We start from the raw sequence: 24,362 nt of genomic DNA on the forward strand, positions 1-24,362 counted from the left end.
GAAAACTTAAAAAAGGTTTAATAAAAAGAAAGGATTTTTCTAAATAAAACTATATTCCTAGAAAAAAATATTATAGGAAGAAAAAAGAATTTACAAAATCAAAACCTGCAGAAAAATGCAAATGTTATAATTGTGGTGAAGAAGGCCATAAAAGTTACGAATGTAATAAAAGAAAAGTAAAAATCTCAAAAATTGACAGAATAGAAATTGATTCTGATTTAGAATCCATAAAATCTATAGATAGCGAAGATTTCTTTAATGAAATCTATGAAGAATACTCAATCATTCTAAAGATTCTAACTAAATAAGTAAAGAAATTCAAGAAAGAGAAGATTCAGTTCAAATCTTAGAAACTGAAGAAGATCACAGAGGATATGCATTAAAAGCAACTTTTGATGAAGAGATATTCCGAAAAATCCAAGGATTAAAACTTAATCTTAAGACAGAAGATAACTTATTAAGTAGAATGCAAAGAATGTTTGCAAGAAATAAAATTTCTTATCATGAATATCAGGAAATAGAAAAAGTAATAGAAATTACCCAGACAACAAGAAAACATAAACTAAACTTGTTAACAAAACCTATGATAGATCAAATTCTTAGGAAACTCCTGAAAAGAAAAGGAAAAAAAATGAATTATGTTCATTTAGGAGGAATCCAAATATTAGTCAAATCGACTTTTAAAGAAGGAATCAATTGTCCAATAGTTATAAATCTATCAGACGAAGATTTATGAATGCAAGAGAAGGAAATCTTGGTATAGTAGAGAGAAACCTAGCCTATACAAAACTCCTCTTTACATATTATCCGAAATATTGTATTTCACTCAAAGATGCTGATTTCAATGACGCATTGAGTTTACATTTTCAGATCAAAAGAAAAGATCTATTTAAACCAGGTAATCATATAATGAGTATTTATTACCAAGGTTTGTACACAGTTACAAACTCAAACTATGGTAAAGTATATAAAAATAAAGAAATGATCGAAATAGATCAAGAATGTACAGGGATAGCGAGAATTGTTGAAGCAGAAATTCAGCAAGCTCAAATTCCAGACGAATATGAAATTCAGTTTGGAAAAACACAAGAAATAGGAAGTTCTAGTAACCCTAGACTATCAATAGAATATGGAAGGAATTCCATTAGAAAAAGTAGATATCCTACAAAGATGATAGAAATTTCAGATATCACTAGGATTAAAGGAAGAATCTTTAATGGAATTGAATGGAAACATCAAGAAATCTTGATACAAACAGGAGCAACTGCTAACCATGTAAAAGGGATTCTACTAGATGGAATATCAATATACGAGGTAAGCAATATACTTATAAAACCTTCGAAGGAAATAACTTTAGTTGTAAAAATACAATAAGAATAACAGTTCTGTGCTATATTACAAATCATGAAAGTGATCAGGATCTAATCCTAGGAAACCTTTTCCTAAATAATTTAGAAGACTATAGTATAGGGAAAAATGGCATAGAAATCATAGACAAAGGTGAAAGTGTGAAACATGTTTCATACCAAAAATGTAAATGCCAAAAGAAACTAATTTTAAAGTTTCAGTTTTCGTAGAAATAACCTTCTATGATACAAAAATAACAACCTGTTGTCAAATAGACAATGGATCTGAAGCAAGTTTAGCAAAATCTTTTTTAATAAAAGATTGAGACATAAACAAAAATAACATATCAATGATTAGAATCACAGGAGATAAAGAAAGACTTTCAAAGTTTAAAGAGAAAGTAGAGATAATCTTAGGATCAAAGATTGTTTCTATAAATAAATTATTTGCTTATGATAAACTGGAAACAGATTTATTATTAGGAAATGATTTTCTACAACAGTTTCAGGATTATCATCAAACATTAGCATGATAAGCCTTAAGACTCCTTGCGGACATTTTATAAAAGTCCCAAGAAAACAAAATCCATATAATCTTGAAAAAGATAATGGAAATTTTAAAAGAAAATACTTAGAAAATCTAAGAAAAATTACTTGTAAGTGTCTTAATCTACAAAAGATTAAAGAAAATCTACAAAAATCTTATGGAGAAAATCCATTAGAAAAAATGGGAACAAAATCATGAAAGGGCAACTTTAACCTTAAAAGACCCTAGCATAATCATCAGAGTAAGACCCATGCTCTACAACGAAAATGATAAAATTGAATTTAAAATTCAAATTAAAGAATTACTCAACTTAAAATTAATAAGAATGAGTAAAAGTCCTCATAGTAGCCCAGCATTTATGGTAAGAAACCATGCTGAAATAAAAAGAGGAAAAGTTCGTATGGTGATAAACTATAAAGAGCTAAATAAAAACTGTTTATTTGATGGATATTTTATCCCAAATAAAAATAATCTGATTAACCTTGCAAAAGGAAAAACCTATTTCTCAAAATTTGACTGTAAAAGTGGATTTTGGCAAATAAAATTAGCAGAAAATTCAATTCAGTTAACTGCTTTCAGTACTCCTAACGGACATTATGAGTGGTTGGTCATGCCCTTTAGGTTAAAAAATGCGCCACAAATATTCCAAAGAAAAATGGATAAAATATTTTCAGAAATTTTTTTTTTAATTGTTTATATAGATGACATTCTATATGTTCTAAAACATATGAAGAACATTTAAGACATCTGAAAGAATTTTCAGAAATTTGTTTGAAAAATGAAATTGTGTTAAGTCAGAAAAAAGCTGACATCAATAAAAATGAAATAAAATTCTTAAGGATGATTATTTCAAAAAATGGAATAGAACTCCAATCACACATCTCAAAAAAGATCATAGAATTTCCTGATAAATTAACAACAAAACAAGAAATTCAAAGATTTTTAGGTTGTTTAAATTACGCAGGAGAATTTATTCCGGATTTAGCTAAGAAACGAAATATACTACAAAAATTAATAAGAAAATCCAATAGACATGGATGGACAGAAGAACACACACAGTGTATCAAAAGTCTAAAAGAAGAATGTGCTAAGTTGCCAAAACTTAGATTACCAGAAGACAATGATGATCTGGTTTTACAAACTGATGCATCTGACTATCATTGGGGAGCATTATTGCAAACCGATTTAAATGAAATTTGCAAGTACACGAGTGATACTTTTAATGATGCTGAAACAAGATATTTTACAAATGAAAAAGAGTTATTGGCTATTGTTAGAGGAATTAGAAAATTCTCTACTTTCCTTTTGCCAAAACAATTTGTTATTAGAACTGATAATACGCAGGTATCAGGACTAATAGTTAACAAGCTTCTTTCTGAACCTTAATACAGAAGATTGCATCGATGGCAAGTGTTATTATCCTTTTATTCATTTACAATAGAATACATTAAAGGAAGTGACAATTTTCTTGTAGATTTTATCTCCAGAAATGTCCAATATGGACAATTGGATGAAAATCCTGGTAAACTGGATATATGCAAAAATGGAAACAGTGGATGAATCCATAGACGATAAAAGCCAGAGGCTATTCAAAATCAGAGATGAACTATCAGAGTTATCTGAACAAGCTCGGATTTTACAATTTGAAATAAATCATCTCAATACCACACAAGCTGAAAAACATGAGAGAATTTTTACTCTTGTGTGAACATTGGATACATATCCAAAACAGAATTCAATTCTAAAGGGGAATATTAATCCCAACAAAGTGGCAGGAGATGTCCCACTAGCACCTAGTGCCCAAAACATCTCAAAGGTAAGCACGGAAATGTCTATTCATATATCGAAAGATGTAGAAAAAGCCGAGCAATAGAAGCTTCTACTTCGAAAGAAGGAACAAGCTCATCATCAGCAAAAGCTGGAAAAACCTATCTCTTTGGGAAACCAGAAAGTAAAACTAACCAAGTTCCATCAGGAACAAAAGTGTTTTCTTCTTTTCAGGTTGGCAAAAAACACCCTAAAGAAGAAGAGTATCTTGCATTTACAAGATACGTATACAACCTCCCTGAAGAAAGCGGAGAAACATTTGGTGTTTTAGGAACAACAAGTTTGTTTCCGAGAATATCAATATTTCCAAATGGATCACCGAGCTTCACAGCTCAATTATTTGAATTTGGATATTTAGATCGTGTATATGCAAAACAGGATCTAAAAGAATTATCACAACTACCAGCAAAACTGTTTAATTCAGTTAAAAACTATGCCCAAGGAAATGGCGTTTATTGCAGATTTTACAGCATTTCTATGGAATGCAAAGATTTGCAGGCTTATTATTCAACTCTCAACTACATAGCAGTTGAAAAAATAAAAGATTTCAATGTCAAAGTCACAGGTGTAGACAAGAAACTTCCTCATCTTAACAAGAAATGGATTCAAACTAGACGAGCTTTAGGAATAAAAGCATTATATTTTATTCTTAAACGATTCTATAATGAAGACTGCAGAGTCATAGATCAAGACCAAGATTGGGTTTTGATGACCAAGATTGGGTTTTGGTAACCAAAGAAAAGTCTAAATTAAAAGATAGAATTCTTGACATAGAGCTTCACAGATTAGGAGCAACAGAAGAAACATGGAAATTAGCATGTAAAATGCTAGATCATAATCACCCAGGAGCGGAATAGCTGTCAAATGAAAGACAAAACAGGAGACGTAAGCACTTACGTCATTAAGATATCAACAACGAAAAGAATCTTTTCTTTTCCTCAAAGTCAAAAAGAGAGGTCACATCTTGTCGGCCATCAACAAAAGAAGATGGAAAAAGACATCCTCATCTTATCAACAAAGAATCTTCAATCAGTGAAGGACTAAAGAGAAAATATGTAGAAGTTTAGGGAAGTCCCTAAAAACATATATTTTGTAATAAGTCCCTCCTTCCATCTATAAAAGGAGAGGAACTTCATACTTGAGAGGCAGACTACATTTTCTGAGAGAAAACACTTGAAAGAAAAATGTTAGGTACTTCTAAGAGTATGAGTGTGAATGAGTAGTAACTTCTCCCGCCAGGGAAAAGTATTTCTTTTATGTCGTGAGTATTGTAAAATATAGTATAGTTTGTCCGTAAAATATTCATATGAAATAGAGTTTGGTTTTTATAGCTCTCTTCTTATACTCCATAAATAGTCTTAAACGAAGGTTGCGATTTTCTGCCTTAAGGGGGAACAATAAGGAAGTAAGCCGCAAGACTGAGGTCGATTAGGCTGAAATACTGTTCATTGCCTGGAGGAGAACTACTGCGGTAGTGATAAGGACTATTCATCGAATAAAAGAAGGAAGGTATAAACACACAACTTTTATCTCATATTATTATTTTGAAGAATAAAATATATTATACTTTCACATACTTAGACATATAAGAATTACTTAGTACCTATAGGGAATAAAAATATAAATTAAAAATCTCATGTTACAACATCATGTTTATATCCATGCTATCAGCATAAAAAATATTTTATATCCATGCTCTTAGCATAAAAATGAAATTTGTTCAAAAATCTTTGCATAGCATAAGGAAAAGAGCTTGGAAGCATAAAAAAGCTTTATTTCATATGGGTAAAGCAATTTCAGAAATGGAACAAGTATATCTACATACTAGCCATAGTTATGATGCAATAATTTTTTCAATACATGAAATGAAAATGTATAGAATACAAGAGTATTTTGAATATAAAAATGATATATCAATCTTTAAAAAAAAAATTAAAATAAATAAATATATATATATATATATATATATATATATATATATATATATATATAAGTTGAAGACTTAAAGTTGACCAAACTATATTAACCGATTTACCGTACAGTAAAATATTGAAACCAAACTTTAAAATACTAAATCATACCGAATTAGTTTGTTATGGTAATAATATAATATTTTTAAAAACCGTAATTAAAATTACCAATCCAGGCTTTTTAATACCCTATCATGTCCACCCCTCTCCATTTGTGGTGTTGGTTAATTTAGAGGGGTTCAACTATAAATTTTGGATCAAATATGATTTTCAAATATTTTAAGCTTTGAAATATGCATATCAGGAGCTAGTGGAATATATATATATATATATATATATATATATATATATATATATATATATATATTCAAATAGATCTTGCTATGAATTTTTTATATATAAATGAAACTCTAGACTATACCTAGGAGTTTAATGAAAATCGTGAAGTTTAAACTTATAAAAATTCACAAGGTTGAAATTTCAACCGTCAGTTTTAATTCCAAGAACACATTATAGGGTCATAATATTTCACGTTAGCACCGAAATTTAAAGATTTTTATGTTACAATCTGATCATGTCACCTTCTGAACGACACTTCAACAATTAAAAAATTAAATTAAATTAATTTTCAAACGTAGGCTAAATTTGATTAACCGTTCAAAAGGTGGATACTTGCCCATTTCTCCCTTTTTGTGGTGCCTGAGATTTTAGCTTTACCATTACATAGTAGAGGTCGATAAAAGATAATAATCTCGAATAAATTTAAGATTAAGTTTGTCCAAATTTGATTTGAGGTATCAGTAATCTCGAAATTACTATCTCATATAGAAGGTACAAATCACACAAAAAATTATTGCTTATCTCATTCCATGTACCAAACGACCCGTAAGAGGAAAAAACTACATAGCAAGCAAGCAATTCCTTGCAATATGAGAGCTACAACTGTATGACCAGATGATATTTTATAACACAACACATCAGCATTTCAGTATGAAGAAAAATTAGAATTTCTTACTAAAATATTGGTCCAAATTACTATATATTAAAACAAAAGGCAGCTCTCATCAAACTTTGACTATTTTTTACTCAATAGAACTTGCAAAGAGTGTAGGAGCAACTACACTATTAACTTGTAACTTACCTGTTATACTTTCCCTCTTGATCCATTTACAAACACTTAAAACATAAATGTCAGATCAAAACTAGAAAGATGTCCAAGTAAAGGAAGTAGCGATAAACAACGTCTAAGAGGTATGTGAACCTCCAAACCATCAAATCCGAGTTGGTCAAGCTGGTTCAACATCGAGTTCCACTCTTTTGGAACATCTGCAACAGTCAAAAGGAGAAAGAATCAAAGAACTCGTCCGGAGTAATGAAATAGAAATATTAGCATGAAGTTTTAATGAAATAGTAACATCTATTTCTTTGCACAGTACAAGAAGGAGCAGGGTACTGTAATAACAAGTTCCATAAAGAATCACCTCATTCTGGAACATATTTAAGACTCCCCTTGTACTAGCAAAATGAATTTGAAGCAGTAATTCGAAAAAATAGCTCTTGGTCAATACACATCGATACATATTGCAATGGACAGATTATTATAAGACATTATTTCGGTTATACATTACAAAATCAATCTGGTGTTATATTGCATCTCTTATAGCGTGACGACATTTTATGCTTTCTTATACCTCTGATGGATTAAATTAAGGTAGAAGGAAGAATAGGTAATATATCGAAGTTACTGCATGTTATAATTTGTTAATAAACAGACATTGAGTCTAACTCAACCACAAAAGTTATCTTATGAGGAGAGAATAGCCCAAGATCATATAAAGAAAACAACAATATATTTCCTTAACCAATGTGGGACACTTAACACTCTCCCCCCTCCTGCTGCACTCCCACGATGGATAATCTGTTATGTGGATGATATTGGGCGAACCAAGAACAAGGATGTGTTTGGCTCTAATACCATGTTAAGAAAATGAATGATTGCTTTAAATCAACTCTAAAAGCTAGCTCATGAGGTGAGCGTTGCTCAAAACCATACAAAGAGACAACAGTCTATTTCGTCAACTAATGTGGAGCACTTATAATATGATTATTATATGCATGTCTATAATTTTGTAAATCAAGTGTGACACTTTGTTTTATTCCTATATTCACCTATATATTCCCTTCCTTGTGCCTTGCAAGCACGAGATGAAGCATGCTCCACCATCTTTCAGAATAACTGTAGTAAAGATGCAAGCACGAGATGTAGCATGCTCCACCATCTTTTAGAATAACTACAGTAAAAGATGTGTCGAGTTCCTATTCTAATTTCTCCATACTTCAATAGTCTTCTACCACCTTCAATGATGTCACTCCTGGCTATGTTCCAGAAACAATGAAATAAATCCATGTTGAGACCAGCAATTGCGTCTTCTTCGCAGCTCCCAACTCCACTCATACTTCTTCCTTAGGAAACTCCTCACCATGGTCTCACCCACTCCCTTTATCTTCCTCTGTTTTATTTAATGAATGCCCTTTTACCTATGCTTGCATCTATACTCTTCTTATATAATGGGATATAGAGTCCTTCTAATTGCACCTCTCACTTCCCATTATCCACATGACGTTGTACAAACTACATCACATTTGGACAAAATTAAAAACAAATTCGTGCAATCAGAACAAGGCTGGCACTGGATAGCCAACTATTATGTTTTGTGCTACTACACTAAATTGTCTATCACTCTGTCGAAACTAATCATTTGACTTCACCATAAGTAATACATTCAAGGCAAAAAATCTATCCACAAAGTCCAGCACAAATCCTTCAAATTATTTTTTGAATTAGTGTCATACATTGTTTCTTTCAAACTTTTATTCCAAATCAGTTTATAAACAGGAGTACAAAACTAGGCCGTCAAAGTACACATGTTAACAACATTTCACAAACACTTTATTGCAAAATGAGCATGCATTACGTATATCTCTCAGAATGACACTAGTACCATTTTGAGGAAATGGTGATGCAAACTTACAAGAGAAGCATGTGTAATTACGCATATTTCACTATACAAACATCTCATAGAAGAAATGTACTCATGAGGCTACAAGTGTTTTGAGAAGGAAAGGTTAAAATAATAACGTTAAAGTCCTTCACTCCTTCATCATACTTGATGTAGAAATTTCTCCTCTGTGAGAAGTCAAGTAAGCCTCCCTCCAAAATTTAATCAACAACCATGCATATTTCTAGCAATTAAGATGAGAGAAGGAAAAGGTTCTCTAGAGAAGAGTTGAGTCATGTATAAATACAAGAATGTACGAAGTTTTGTATTAAACACAAGGATGGAGAAAGCATGGCACACTTAATAGTCTAATAGGCCTTACTTAGAACTTAATGTATCCTATACAAAGAGAAAAGTATCCTGATTTATGGAAATACAATTATTCCTTCACAGTATAACTACTTGATTTGCTCCAGGTATAGGGGTAAGGTCTGAACACACTCTACCCTCCCCAGATCCTACTTGTGAGACTTCACTGGTTATGTTGTTGTATAATTACACATGTTACTCAAGAAAATATACTTCCTAATAATTCTTGCTTGCACAACCCACTCTATGTATATTTTAATAAAGATTGTGCAAGCTTCTCATCAAGAATAACGGAAGTCGTATGCATCTTTCTTCTAGTAATCTGCTAAATGTGTCATCAAAGTCATTACCAATGAATGATCAAGTCAATAATGGAACCACACAAAAACCAGTGCATGAAGTATTTCAAAAATCATTCTTCCTTTTCCTTCAAAGTCTTATCTTGTTAAGTGCATATGAAAAAAAGATGGCAAGTGCTTACGATAAGACTTTGTGACATGCAAAATCTCAGCATAAGCACAACATCATATTCTAGGACCTCATCATAAGAAAATAGATAAAAATAACAATACAAAATCAATGCCCATTTTTTTGAGCTCTTGTCTGACACCCTCTTCTTTTGACAAACTAATCAATATTCAAGTATTCTTCATCTTGTCAAGTTAAAGCATGAATTTGACAATATAATAATACTACAAAGAACAATGAAACATAAAGATATAAAGAATAATCATAAGTTAGGATTTCATGAAACAAAAACTTGTGAATTTATATAGATAAAAATGGAAAGATATCATAAAGTATCTTAAATTTTATAATTTAATAGTTGGAGGTTATGAATATGAAAACTTAAAAGTCATGGAATTAATAATATTATTAAGAATAGAAATTTAATCGATTTAAGTTATGAAAGTGAAACTTAAAAATTAAATAAATAAGAAAAAAGACAAATAAAGAAGATAAAAGAAATACATTTATATTATATAAAGATATAAATTTCTTGAATTGAATAAATAAAATAAAAAAAGTGAAAAAAGAACAAAGAAAGGAATGACCATTAAAAAACCATAAAATTAACTATCGTGAATAGTTTGTCGGAAATTTTAAAAATCAAATGAAAAGATTTGTAATACTTGATGAGAAATTGAGAAATACTTAGGAAAAGAGAATACTAGCATTAATGACAAAATAAATTAAATATGGCTATTGATAAAGATATAATTAAATATGATTATTTTTAATATTCGTTAAATTTTTAGGTGAATTTTTTTTGTATTTTAAAATTAAAGAAAAGGTTAAAAAAAATCACAAAAAAATAAATAGAATTGAAGCTCATAGAGAGCGTCATATCACCATTTTCATTTTCAGCTTTATTATTATATATAGATTGATTCCTGTCAAACTTTCAAATGAAAAAATTATAAAAGCTTACCCCGCCTAAAACATGTCATCCTAAAGATCAATTGCAAGCATGTTGCACTCTATCAAAATACGGCCTGAGGTCTACTACAATCTCATTATCATCAGAATCAGATTCAGTGGAACCTTAAGAAAACAAACACAAAGGAAGGAAAATTATTTACTGGAACACCAATTTGTATCAATACAAAATAAATATGTAATATGTGTAGAATGTTTTACCTTCTTGCCCATAAAGTCAATCTCTAGCTAGTACATAACTTCGCCTCCACATTTCCAGGTAAAGTAGAACTCGTAAATTTTAAAATAATACGACATTCAATGCTAAAGATAGATTTAAAGGCTAGTATGGTAATAGGTCTACTCAAGACGCCCCTTGCCATCAATGAGAGTTCAGAATACTTTAGTCTATTTTCCTTCCAATGGGCACGTATATCCAAATTTGAATTTACTTTACGGTCAATATTCGGCTCCTCTGTAACGACTTGTTCCCGTCGTTATAGAAAATCCAACAGGAAAAATTTTGGGCCTGAAAACTTTTTCGTAGTAACTTGGAATTTCCCAATCTAGTCCAGATTTGGATGAAATCGGAGTTAGTAAGGTCTAGGAAAATCTGGTAACAATTGGGAGATTTAATTATGATATTGATCATATGAGTAGATAGCTAAGACGTTAAGGAAACCGTACGACTTTACGGAATTGATTTCGGGTGAGTAGAACTCCCGAAACTGATCTTAGCGTGAACGGATAGTTTCTGAGTGTCGTTGGTTGAAGATGTGTTGTGAAATGGGAGTTTGGAATTCTTAAATCGACTCACTGGTTCCGTGCAAGCCGCTAAGACGGGATTATTCCCGCCAGGGTGGGGCCTTTGTAGCAGGGTGAGTACCGTTGTGGCGGGACAATCGCGATTTAAGTCGGAAATAAACCCCAAAAACATTTTATTCTGCACTTTTCGACTTTGAGAGCTAGGAGACGACCATAATTTAAGCAGATTTTTATAACTATATTTTTTTATGTTTGAATTATTTTTAGTGAAATCCGTGCACCTATATCCATACCTGGATCCATACCCTCTGTTGGTTTTTTTAAAAGATGGGGCAGTAAAAAGAAGGGTTGAAAATGTCTCACTTTGGATTGAACTGACTTTTAATTGATTTCAATAATTTTATTAAGCATTGAGGGCTTTAAATAGTCAACATAAAACACATAATCAGCATAATTTGAAATTTAAACAACCTAAAGTATCTCACATAAACAAACTAATTAAAATTCAAAATTCAAGTTCATCTTATACTAAACAACTTATTTTACTACTGCAGTAACTACAAGCTAATTTCAACACTCCCCCTTTGCTTTAATTACTGCAATTTTAAAAACTGCTCCTCAATTTTTGCTCTAAGCAATTTTAAAAACTGCTCCTCAATTTTATGCCACCGAATAGTGATTTTTTCTTCTTTTCATTTTGTGCTTCGAAAACACCTTCCATGACATTGTCTTGTGTAGAAATTCATTTGAAAGTGCTTTTATATGGACAATTGTAAGATTTGCAAAGTGTTGTTCTAAGATTTTTCTTCCATCACAACAACACATGGTATAGGTTATAAAATATGATTTCATTTTCACTGACCAAATCTGATAATTTTTGTTAGTGAAACTTTTTTGGGTATTCAAAGAGAAACTATTGTTCGACATCGATATTTGTTTAAAATAGCCTTGTGCTTTGAAAATAAGCACGGGTTAAAATGGGTAGCCCTGACAGGTTGAAAGGGTAGCAACTTACTGGTTAAAATGGCAGCCTTTACGAGTTAAAAATGGTATGTTAGTTCTTTGAAGAACTCACAGATCTGTAAGATAATGAGACTCTTGATACTGCCGTTGGTTTTTTTAAAAGATGGAGCAGCAAAAAAGGTTGAAAATGTCTCTTGGGATTGAAATGACTTTCAATTGATTTCAATCATTTTATTAAGTATTGAGGGCTTTAAATAGCCAACATAAAACAAATAATCTGTGTAATTTGAAATTTAAACAACCTAAAATATTTCAACATAAACAAACTAACTAAAATTCAAAATTCAAGTTTATCTTAAACTAAACAACTTATTTTGTCAAAAACTACTCAAGTAACTAAAAGCAAATTTCAACACCCTCGAATCTAATCATGAAGGATCCGACCTCTAGATCCGCACCCGTATTGAACACCAAACTCGTGACCTACGGAAACAACTATGACATTGCTTCAAAGTTCCCCTTTCGAATTAACATTATATGTAAATAAATTAAAAGAATTGTTATTTTTCATTTTTCTTTAGATTCAATTCAGCATTATTACTTTGTCATTGCAATTGAATAAACAAGAAACAATTTTTGTTGGGATTCCGAGTAATCCCATGATAGATCCACAACACTGAATAAATGTGACAATACACATGACAAATAGGCTCATAATGTAAAAACAATAAATGAATATGATAATAAACGTGACAAATAGACTCATACGATGGAAACACTAAATAAACATGACAATACAATCATACTATGAAAACACTAAACAAATGTGTAAATACACATGACAAATAGACTCATAATGTGAAAACAGCAAATAAACATGACGAATAGACTCATAATATGAAAACATTAAATAAGCATGACTATACACGTGACAGATGGACTTGTGCACCTACTATAAATTTCACAAGCATTCCACTCAAAATTGCTCAAGCTTATTCAACCAAAACATTTTATTTCTTCTTTAATTATTTGTATTCGCAATGGATAAGAAGACCGGAAAGGGTAGGCAAAAGATTGAAATGAAGTCGATTGAGTCTAAAGAAGCACACACGGTTACTTTCTCAAAAAGGAAAAAAGGATTGTTCAAGAAAGTGGATGAGTATTCAACTCTGACCGGAGTAGATATTGGTATTTTACTCTTTTCACCAAGTGGAAAACCATATTCCTATGGCTCCACGAGTGTAGATGAAATAACTGATAAATTTTTTTATTTAAAACTTGATGATCGCCAAGGTGAAGGTGATCATGCCGATGTGGGAAAATCAAATGTTTTTGAGGCATTTGAAGAACTTCGTAAAGAAATACAAGCATTGGACAAGAAACAAAAAGAGCACCCTCACTCGGACATATTGTTACACAAATACATGTTGGAGGAGTACATGGCAATCAAGTTGCGATTAGACAACATTAAAAAGGACAGAAAAGGTAAATCTGTCCATGAGCCTGAAAAGGAGGAGAGTTCTTGAACTCATAATTACCATGGAGGTGGTAATTGGAATTCTTGAATTTGGAGTTGTGTTTGGAGGAAACTTTACCAGCTACCAAGTCGTTTATGTATTGTCAAGTCTTGTCTTTGTTATTAAGTTAATTGTTGTTAGTCTTTAGTCGTCCATTTATTTGAGCCTTTAGGTGACAAAAAGGAAAGGTTATGGAGTTCTTGTGTAATTAAGAGTTGGTCATTTCGTTTGTTTCATCTTTAGACTTTAATGATGTTGTGTTGCCTAGATTGGTAAATCAATTGAAATCGTTTATCGAACTAGTGAACAATGTGAAAGTGATGGATCTAAGAAAACCCTCATGCACTCATTAGTGTTCTTTTTATGTTTCCATGTCCAGCGAGATTGATGCATTTATTTTACACCACGGCTAGCTCTCTGTGAGATGGTGGGCATCTCTTTGACATGAGTTTATCTAATATCCATAGACATATTCAGGAGGGTGCTCTTTTTGTTTCTTGTCCAATGCTTGTATTTCTTTACGAAGTTCTTCAAATGCTTCAAAAACATTTGATTTGCCCACATCGGCATGATCACCTTCACCTTGGCGATCATCAAGTTTTAAATAAAAAAATTTATCAGTTATTTCATCTATACTCGTGGAGCAATAGGAATATGGTTTTCCACTTGGTGAAAAGAGTAAAACATCAACATCTGCTCCGGTTAGATTTGAATACTCATCCACTTTCTTGAACAATCTTTTTTTTTCCTTTTTGAGAAAGTAACAGTGTGCTTCCTTAGACTCAGTCAACTTCATTTCAATCTTTTGCCTACCCTTTCCGGTCTTTTTATCCATTGCAAAAACAAATAATTAAAGAAGAAATAAGATGTTTTGGTTGAATAAGCTTGAGCAATTTTGAGTGGACTGATTGTGAAATTTATAGTAGGTGCACAAGTCCATTTGTCACGTGTATAGTCACGCTTATTTAATGTTTTCATATTATGAGTCTATTCGTCAAGTCTTGTCTTTGTTATTAAGCTAATTGTTGTTAGTCTTTAGTCGTCCACTTATTTGAGCCTTTAGGTGACAAAAAGGAAGGTTATGGAGTTCTTGTGTAATTAAGAGTTGGTCATTTCATTTGTTTCATCTTTAGACTTTAATGATGTTGTGTTGCCTAGATTGGTAAATCAATTGAAATCGTTTATCGAACTAGTGACCAATGTGAAAGTGATGGATCTAAGAAAACCCTTGTGCACTCATTAGTGTTCTTTTATGTTTCCATGTCCCGCGAGATTGATGCATTTATTTTACACCACGGCTAGCTCTCTGTGAGATGGTGGGCATCTCTTTGACATGAGTTTATCTAATATCTATTGACATATTCAGTAGTTCAAGAGCCATATCGAATCTGGTTTCAACCCCATCCACATTTGTAATGAAATAGAGTACCTTATTTCATTTTATCGAGAGCACATACACAAATGGGGTTCCTTTCTTGTACAATACAAAATAAAGTTCACCCAGTTACACTAGCCTTAGAGAATACTTTTCCAGATTCCACTTATTCCTTTTCTGGCTACAATCTTTTGAAACCTTGATTACTAAATTAGCAATGTAGATATTAACTATACAAAGTCAAAACTGCTCTTTCGAAGTAAGTAATTCATGTGAATAAATCTTTTAAGTATTAATGACCACCTAACAATCTTCAAAATTATAACAATCAGAGGCAAATGTATTTTGCATTACTAAACCATGCATTAGGAACACACAATTTGGGCATAGAACACAAAAAGGAAGAATTTCATCCCCGAGAAGTACTAATGTTCTTTGTCTAACTATTAAACCTCGTCAAGGTAAATTGACATGCATAGCAGTCACCTATCAAATTTTATGATACAAAAATTTGATAGGTAAACTCAGAATGCAGGATCTTACTTGACCAAGCTTAACATCTCCACTGCTTGGATTATATAGCACATGAATGTTCCTAACTGCGGGCCCCTCATTGACTGGGGTTCAAGCAATCAAAGCAGCCACTAATGTTTGCATCAAGGTGGACTATCTAGATCACACCCCTTGTGGACTCGATTGCCATTTTGTTTTTCTACAATGTTAATTCTATATTATGAAAGAAAAGAAAACATGGGAAATAACTAGTTTTGTTTTTCATTTACATGTACATTTTCTCCTAATGTGTACAAGAAAAAAATTGACAACTCCAACTCAATAAAACCTTATAAGATCATTTTAAACCTCTAATTAGTTACATTTATTGTTACTTTTTAACCTTGATTAGCTTAAATGAAGTTGTTGAGCTAATTACTTCCCTTTTTTGACATTATCTTTTTCACTTCCAGTGTTATTTTCTAGATTTCCTTTGAAGTAATATCGGCAAATGGCAATTGTATGCCCAGTACCATAAATTCATAGTGCATACATTACAACTCACATACATTAGACCTATAATTAAAGTATTCCATAAAAAATACATGTCTTTAATATATTCCATCCAAAATACACAAGATATGATTTAACACTTGATCCATCTCAATACTAATTCTTGGATTGGCAATGCCCGCTCTCTTAACCAATTCTTGGTTCTTATTTCTCCTATATTGGCTAAACGCCATTAAGATCAGTCCTAACTTTCAATCGCATCGTTAATATTTACTGTGAAGACTAGTACCTTATCATTACTTTACTTGAAGGTCTAACATCCTCTCTATCTTCACTAGGTAGAGATAAGGTTGCGTATGCACCATCCTCCCATATCCCACTTGTGGGATTACACCGGGTATGTAGTTGTTGTTGTTATAAACACTACAAGTCCAATTATTTGAAATGCACATCTGTCAGAAAGTAATTCCTTTTATTATTATTTTGGTAAATTATGTTAGATTGAATTAAAGTTATCATCTGTTTGGATATTTGAATTTGTTGCCTGAGGTTTCTGATCAAATATCTTTCAAAATTGTCCCAAACTGGAAGAGTACATTCTATATGGTTATTAGGAAATTCAAGTGAAAAGTCAACTTATCAAATCGTTCCGAGCAACTTAGTGATATAGTACTTATTTTGGGATTGTGCACGATCCTTGGGTGTGAGATACGAGCCTACACATTAATCAACTTAGGCACATCATGCATTGGATATCCTTGAATCATGATGTGCATTGTCTTTCAATGAAAAAAACTTATGATGCTCACAGAGCGTTTTCCAAGTAGAAAGGTATATTATTGGAAATAATCTAATTCACATCAGTTGCTCTCAGCATGAGAGTATATGTCCTGGCGATCTCATCTCTCATGAATCTGTGATCACAATAAGAGTCGTCATAGACCTATACATCTTAAGATCGGAATCAAGAGATGAGAGTTAGGTACTAACAATTACTCTCCCTTAATTCGTCTAGGACGTAAGCTAAGAAGGATAAAATTGCATGTTAACCTACAATAGAAGGAACTTTAGTTTCTTCATCACATCTTAGGTCATTGCAAGTCTTAATCAGTTCACTATAAGCAAATATGTCCAATGTAACAACCTATGTAGGCCTCACTATGCACAGATAAGTAGGTGCAATAATATGTTGATTAAAAGTGATAAATGGGGACTAGATACACCAAGAGAAAAATTATCTCCAGAAACCTACAAATCATGGAGTACGTGTGGACTTAGTTAAGGACACAACAGAAGAATTTAGGGATCCGCATGACGATGGCAAAGAAGATGCTCCTAGCTGAATAAGACCATGTGGAAAGAACTCACTGAAACTTGATTATTGCATTGTATCAATTTAAAGTATCTATGTTTTTTGGTATGCTTACAATTCTATCAGTTTTAACCATTTGTGCTCCTTGATATTCTTCACAATTGATGAACTTTAACAGAAAAGAGGCTATGGTGGTTTACTGGGTTCAATTCTATAAACTTAGATTCAAAAATAGGAACAGGCTATTCCTAATCGACACAGTGCTATTATGCAAGAGATAAGTTTAAAAATATATGATAGACCTTATGCTTCAGTTTCAAGTTCATTGGACATAATAAAGAACTTTTCTTGTGCTTCCGAGGGTGTGATCTAGTGGTCAATAAGAGTAGAACCATGATGTCTTAAGTTCAAATCCAAACGAGGCAAAAACACCAGTCATTTCTTCCCATTTTCCTACGCCTTGGTAGGCAGAATTACCTGTACTGGTGGGAGGCAGTAGGTGGCCGGTTAGTCGAGGTGCGTGTAAACTGACCCAGACATCACCATCAAATTTAATATATATAAATAAATCACCGTGGTTTTTCTGTCTGCCTTGTCTCACCTCCTCACTTATAAATGTTGTCTTAATCAAGCTTCCCTCTATTTGGCATTTCATATACCTTTAAGTTTGTTTCTTAACCAAGAAATCATCTTGGAGGTCTTAAAACTTGATAGATTTGCACTGAAATTTAACTCTACCAACAACCCATCAGAAGACAACTTCCCTTCATTCAACCATCTTTCAAACCACCATAATATCCTTTAAGATTCAAGGAAGTAACAAAGTAATTCCAAGATAGATGAAGGTCAAATTTCTCACAGATTCGACAAAAAAGTTACTTTTGAGTATACTTTGAGTTAACCATGAATTTTCATTAGTTTGCAGTATTCATCCATAAACTAACATCGCAGATGATCAATCTCTTGTGATGGAAAGGGTTCAGGTTAAGCAGAACTAAAGCCGAATACTTGGAGTGCAAGTTTGGTTATGCCGTTATGGAAGTGAGATAGACGTGGAAGTGCGGCTTGATACTTGGGACATCCCTAAGAGAGTAAGTTTCAAGTATATTGGGTCTTTAATCCAAGGAAATGGGGAGATCGACGATGACGTCACACACCGTATTAGTGCAAGGTGGATGAAGTGGAGGCTCGCTTCCGGAGCCTTGAGTGATAAAGAGGTACAGCCAAAACTTAAGGATAAGTTCACAAAGTGGTGGTTAGACCAACTCTGTTGTATGGGGAGGAGTTTTGGCCAATCAAGAACCCCCAATTCAAAAGATGCAAGTTGCAAAAATGAGGGTGTTGAGATAGATGTGGGCCATACTAGGAAAGATAAGATCAAATATGAGGATATTCAGGGCAAGGTGTGAGTGGCATCTGTGGTGGAAAAAATGAGGAAAGTGAGACTGAGATGATTTGGACATGTGAAAAGAAGATGTGTAGATGCCCTAGTAAGGAGGTGTGAGAGGTTGGATATAGTGGGTGTGAGGAGAGGCAGAGGTAGACTGAAGAAGTATTGGGGAGAGGAGATTAGACACAACATGGCACAACTTCAGCTTATCGAGGACATGACCTTAGATAGGATGGTATGGAGGTTACAGATTACGGTAGAAGGTTAGTAGGTAGTTGAAGCGGGTTTATGCTTGGTGGGAGCCTGGGAGCACTGTGTATGTCATAGTATTAGTCTTTTACATGCATTTTCCTTTTCGCTACCGTATTATTTAATTGTTGTTACTGTTTTTTTTCCTCTTAGAGCTTTGTTCTGCTTTCGCTAAGAATTGACATGTTTTCTTCACTGTCGTGTTCCCTTTTATGTAAATATTTTTATTTGTTGCACTTGAGCTGAGGGTCTTTCGGAAATAGCCTCTCTACTTCCACGAGGTAGGGGTAATGTATGTGTATTCTCTAGCCTCCCTAGACCCCATTTGCGGAATTACACCGGGTATGTTTGTTGTTGTTATCCACAAACTAACACTTGGAGACAAAGTACTAGCAGGTATGATAGATAGACTACTTTCTTGATAAATGCAGAACTTCCAAACATAAAATTTGTCATGACAAGATTCTGGAAAATATAGACAACCGTGCATTCTTAAAACAGAACAATATTTTGTGCTATAACATTGAATGATTGATTTACAAACTAGTAACACACTAAGAATGATGTATACATTCATATATCACCAAACTGATTAATCGAAAAACATAAATACTATTATCAGATATATCAGAGAAGGGCAATTAAACTAAACACATTATACTTGTAGTTCATTCACAATACAAAACTAGTCATACTTCAACCGCAGTTAACTATAACAACACATCACACTACAACAATAACAACAACTACCGTCAAGCCCAAACTTTTTGGGACTGCTATATGAATCCTCAAAATACACTCCGCCCCACTTGGAGTCATTTCATTCCGAAACTCAAATAATAATGTGTACTTTTACAAAAACGAAGGCCAGGGGAGGGGTGGTTTATAGGGCATTTGATGGTGCCCATGAACACATGGTCTCTCCACCAAATTAGATATTTTATGTACATATTTCCAAGAACTGATCTAATATCATCTGTTGGCACCTATGCTCCAAGAGGACTAAATGGTGCACTTGGTTGAATGCTAAGTTATTTACATAAAGGAGCAAAGTATTAATTCCCACTTATACTTCTTTTTTCTCCTTTTTTAGTGGTGCAATCATGTTATAAAACTCCTAAATTCTCCTCTGACTAAGGATTCTCTAAGATAAACAGACTAAACAAAGTATATTAACTACGCCTTAGTTCCAATTAACTTGGTGCCGGCTATAACAATCACATCACAAAACAATAATAACAACAACTAATATCAATCCCACACTGTTGTATCTGTTATATGAAATACTCAATATACATTCCACTCCACTTGGAAACATTTCATTCCGACATTCAAATAATAATATGTAATTTTAGACAAAATAAGGGTTATCTAAAATAAACAAATTACAACAACTACGCCTCAGTGCCAATCAAGTTGGTGTCTGCTATATGATCCACACTTCTACATTTAAGCTCATTTCACATCATAATCATCACCATTGTAACAAAAAGAACATAAATTCTCTTACCAGTGAACGGCAAGTAATCAATCAGCACGCTTGTAGGACGGGTGTTTCTTCGCAGACCTTGCATTCTCATACTCAAATCTCAGAACATTAGGAATATGAGAAGTGTCCTTAACATAAAAGAACCTCCCGAAAGCACTCTCTTCAATAGCAGGAAATAAACCACTGAGCACATTGTTAACAATCCAAAACCAACCCCAACCAAGCACAGTCCCCAAAGCAGCACCAGCAAACACCTGTGCAACCGTATGATAACCCAAATACACCCTCGAATACATCGTCAAAACCGCCAATGGCCAAACCAAAACAACCGCAACCAACAACTGATTTCTAAAAATTAGCCCCAATTTCTTATAAGTCAATAGAGTAAAATACACAGCAAAGAAAAACATGTATTGGGAATGACTAGAAGGCCATCCATGAGAATCACACATTTCAAGAAGTGCACAAGTTTCGGGTCGGGCTTGCTGAACTGATTTCTTGATAATTTCATTGATAAACTGAGAAATGATAAGCCCAATTGCAAAGAACATACCTTGAAGCTCTCTACGAAAAATGAAGTGAGAAATGAAACCACCAAGGCTTATAAATACAGGAACCAATGAAACCCACGCTAAGAAATGGCCTAATTGATCACCCTTTCGGTATCTAACATGGGTAAGTGTCACTGCCTTCAATGGATGATGAGACATTGAAAAAGATTGGTTTTTTAGTCAGATCTGTGATGTGGGGAAGAGTAAAAAACCACTGAGGGAACACCCTTTTGAAGATTGTTGAGAAATGAAGTGAAATCAAGAATGGGGAAAAGGGGGCAGATGTTGAGTTGTTGAAGGAGCCATAAATGTGGGAAAGACTACACAATGAAGGAAGGTGGAGATAGACAAGTGTTTGGAGATGATTGGTAGAACATATAAGAGTTCTAATTTTGACAAGTGTCTACATTTGTTTTTCTAAAATTTTGATTTTATTAATTCAATTAATTTAAATTTTCGTTGCGTAGAATTCATAAAAAAATAATATCAATCCGGAGCTTTTTTTTATTGCAATGTTTGAATCTGGAACCTCTAATCAAAGGTTAATCAAGTGAATGAGCTCACGTTATCTTTAGTTGATAAGTATATTATTAAGATAAAATTATTATACTACTTAATTACTCATCATAGCTATAGTTTGTTATAATTATCATTCGCGACTAACATTAACTATTAATTACGTGGGCTGACTTCGAGTTGTATAATCAACCACATTTGTATAATTCGCAACTAGCAATACTTCTTTTGATTTGTATTTGTATAAGATGATTTATATTTGTATATAACAATAATTTCCTTTGGTTTTTTAGTTTTGTCACCATATACATTCAATCTTTTTGTATATAACTTTTTAAAATTTGTATAAACGTGTAGTTTTCAGATTTTGTATAATATAAGTTATATAATTAATTTGTATAATATATTTTGTATAATTATTTAAAGTCATATGTTTATGTTTGTATCAATTTGTTATTTCAAGTTTTATCATATTTGTATAATTTCAGACTTTATATTACTCAATTATACAAAAACACGCGAATTATACAAATGAGATGTGAATTATACAAATTATTTCCCTCTTTCCTCCCTCTCCCAATCTCGCTCGCCTCTCTCAACCCTCCTCGAATCTGGCTCGCCTCTCTCCTCCCTCTCCCAATCCCGCTCGCCTCTCTCCTCCCTCTCCCAATCTCGCTTGCCATATATACAAATGCATATGTATAATATACAATTATCTAACCAAAATACATATACAATTCACCTCTCTCCCACTCTCTGCCCTCTCTCGCTCACCTCTCTCCCAATCTCGCTCGCCTCTCCCTCCCTCTCCCAATCTCGCTGGCCATATATACAAATACATATGTATAATATACAATTATCTAACTGATATACATATACAATTCACCTCTCTCCACTCTCTGCCCTCTCTCGCTCGCCTCTCTCCTCTCTCCCAATCTCGCTCGCCTCCCTCCCAATCTCGCTCGCCTCCCTCCTCCCTATAACATGTAGCTACGAATAGTAATTATCAAACTATAGTTATGGAGAGTAATTAGGCAATATTTGAGTGGCTATATCAAAAAGTTCCTTTATTATTAATATATGAAAAAAATGTTCTTTTAAATCTTTAAAATCGTGTGTTTTTATTTTTAATTGTTGATGAATTTTGGTGAGGTTAGGGATTCCACATGTACTGTGGACCATGTAAACATTTGTTTTTTATGCTCTTTTGTGATAAATATTGTTTTATTCCTTGTATGTTGCAATTAGGCTAATGTAAAAAAACTTTTTTTTTAAATTGAAATTTTAACTGTGATAATTAGAGTTACTAAATTGTCATACTTAGATAAAATATTACTGATTAAAATAGGTAAAAAATAGGTAAATGACATAGTATAAGAAAGAAATTACTTCCTTTTCTTACTTTTTCATTAATTACCAAAAATCCATTTTTTTAGTGTTTTTCGGATACATAATATAGCAGTGTGGATACTTAATATAACAGTGCAGATACTTTAATTAATAACGGGCGGATACTTAAATTATTAAGTTGTTAGCAGCACAGATACTTAACGGGCGGATACTATAATTAATAACGGGTGGATACTTAAATTATTAAGTTGTTAGCAGCATAAATACTTAATTAACGGGCGGATGCATAATATAGCAGCGCGGATACTTTAATTAATAACGGGTGGATACTTAAACTAATAAAGTATCCGGTTAAGTTGAATTGGGGGAAAATAAGGGATTTTTGTATCTTAGTAAAAGAGTAGGGAAATATTGAAAATAAGTAAAGAAGTGTTGTGTATTTAAGTAATTTTTCCTTAAAATAGTTCGCTACGAATGGTATAGTCAAATTGTTAAACGGTTATAACAAGGCATATAAATATGGTAATCATAGTCTTGATACTAATTAATCAATACAATGAGGCTCAAATACTTGGTAATGGGTTATTAGATGGGTTATGAATAATCACAGTCAAATTACTAATAATCATAAGTGACCCGATGTAAAAAAAAAAGAAAAAGTAAGAGTTAATTAGAACAATCTAAAAGTTAATTAAAAAAATGCATTTAATTATAAAAAACGTGATTTTTGCTTACATAACACTGGCAGTATTATACATGTTGAGTTACATAAATTGTTTTATTTTTAAATTATCTGTATTTTATTTGAAGTTTCGTTTTTATCTTTAGTGATAATAATGTTAAGTTTTCCTAATGACATATTGAGGAAACCTATATATATTAACATATGTCATGATTATACGTGATATCACTTCTTATTCTAATAGTCAATTTAGTGAGTTCATTTTTAGTTCTTTAATTTTTTTCCATTTTATCAAATAATTCACATATTCTTTAAGGATTAATCAAGATATTCATGCCCTATGCAACTCGATATTTTTTTCATAAAAACTTTACTTATCCTAAAATTGAGTTATAAACGTTCATTCTACATTATTATGTTCTCGCTATTAGTCAAATTAGAAGAATGACTAATTGAATTACTTAAATGTTGTTTTAAATAAAGCTTTATAATTTTAAAAAATAAAAATACATTGAGTGTGTTCTATGATAATGCAAGTTAAGATGAGTAAGATGACTTGCTCGATCAATTTGAGATATCATACCTTATACATTGCTCACGATTTAAATAAAAATCAGATTTATATATTAAAAAATGTTGTCTATTAATCCTATAAATACACATTAACTCTTTTCAAACCATGATAATATCACACCTTAAACCTTCCTTTTTCTATTTTTCA

At 32.5% G+C, this 24,362-nt stretch overlaps 2 protein-coding genes across 4 annotated transcripts; one reads left to right on the top strand and one right to left on the bottom strand.

Moving 5' to 3' along the window:
* Positions 1-6,681: 6,681 nt before the first annotated feature.
* Positions 6,682-21,442, bottom strand: LOC125833452 (lipid phosphate phosphatase gamma). Of its 3 annotated transcripts, XR_007443302.1 has the most exons (3): positions 20,564-21,420; positions 7,172-7,205; positions 6,682-7,016 (listed from the first exon to the last, which is right to left on the bottom strand). XR_007443302.1 is itself a non-coding variant. In XM_049512613.1 (2 exons), the coding sequence occupies exon 1, from the start codon at positions 21,250-21,252 to the stop codon at positions 20,581-20,583; it is 672 nt and encodes a 223-aa protein (XP_049368570.1). In that variant the 5' UTR covers positions 21,253-21,442; the 3' UTR covers positions 6,682-7,016; positions 20,564-20,580. The 3 variants fall into 3 exon arrangements, 2 of the variants coding, with proteins under 2 accessions (XP_049368570.1, XP_049368571.1); XM_049512613.1 differs by lacking the exon at positions 7,172-7,205 and having other exon boundaries at positions 20,564-21,442; XM_049512614.1 differs by lacking the exon at positions 7,172-7,205 and having other exon boundaries at positions 6,682-7,004.
* LOC125833353 (agamous-like MADS-box protein AGL61) lies at positions 13,246-13,731 on the top strand. Its single transcript, XM_049512495.1, has one exon. The coding sequence runs from the start codon at positions 13,246-13,248 to the stop codon at positions 13,729-13,731; it is 486 nt and encodes a 161-aa protein (XP_049368452.1).
* Positions 21,443-24,362: the final 2,920 nt, after the last annotated feature.

Source organism: Solanum verrucosum, unplaced genomic scaffold, assembly GCF_900185275.1.
Source record: "Solanum verrucosum unplaced genomic scaffold, falcon-dt-bn FXZP01000142.1, whole genome shotgun sequence".
Lineage (NCBI taxonomy): Eukaryota > Viridiplantae > Streptophyta > Magnoliopsida > Solanales > Solanaceae > Solanum > Solanum verrucosum.

What these genes read in the sequence shown, in the direction of transcription:
- LOC125833353 (XM_049512495.1), top strand. Translation starts at nt 13,246, where the DNA reads ATGGATAAGAAGACCGGAAAGGGTAGGCAAAAGATTGAAATGAAGTCG.
- LOC125833452 (XM_049512613.1), bottom strand. Translation starts at nt 21,252, where the DNA reads ATGTCTCATCATCCATTGAAGGCAGTGACACTTACCCATGTTAGATAC.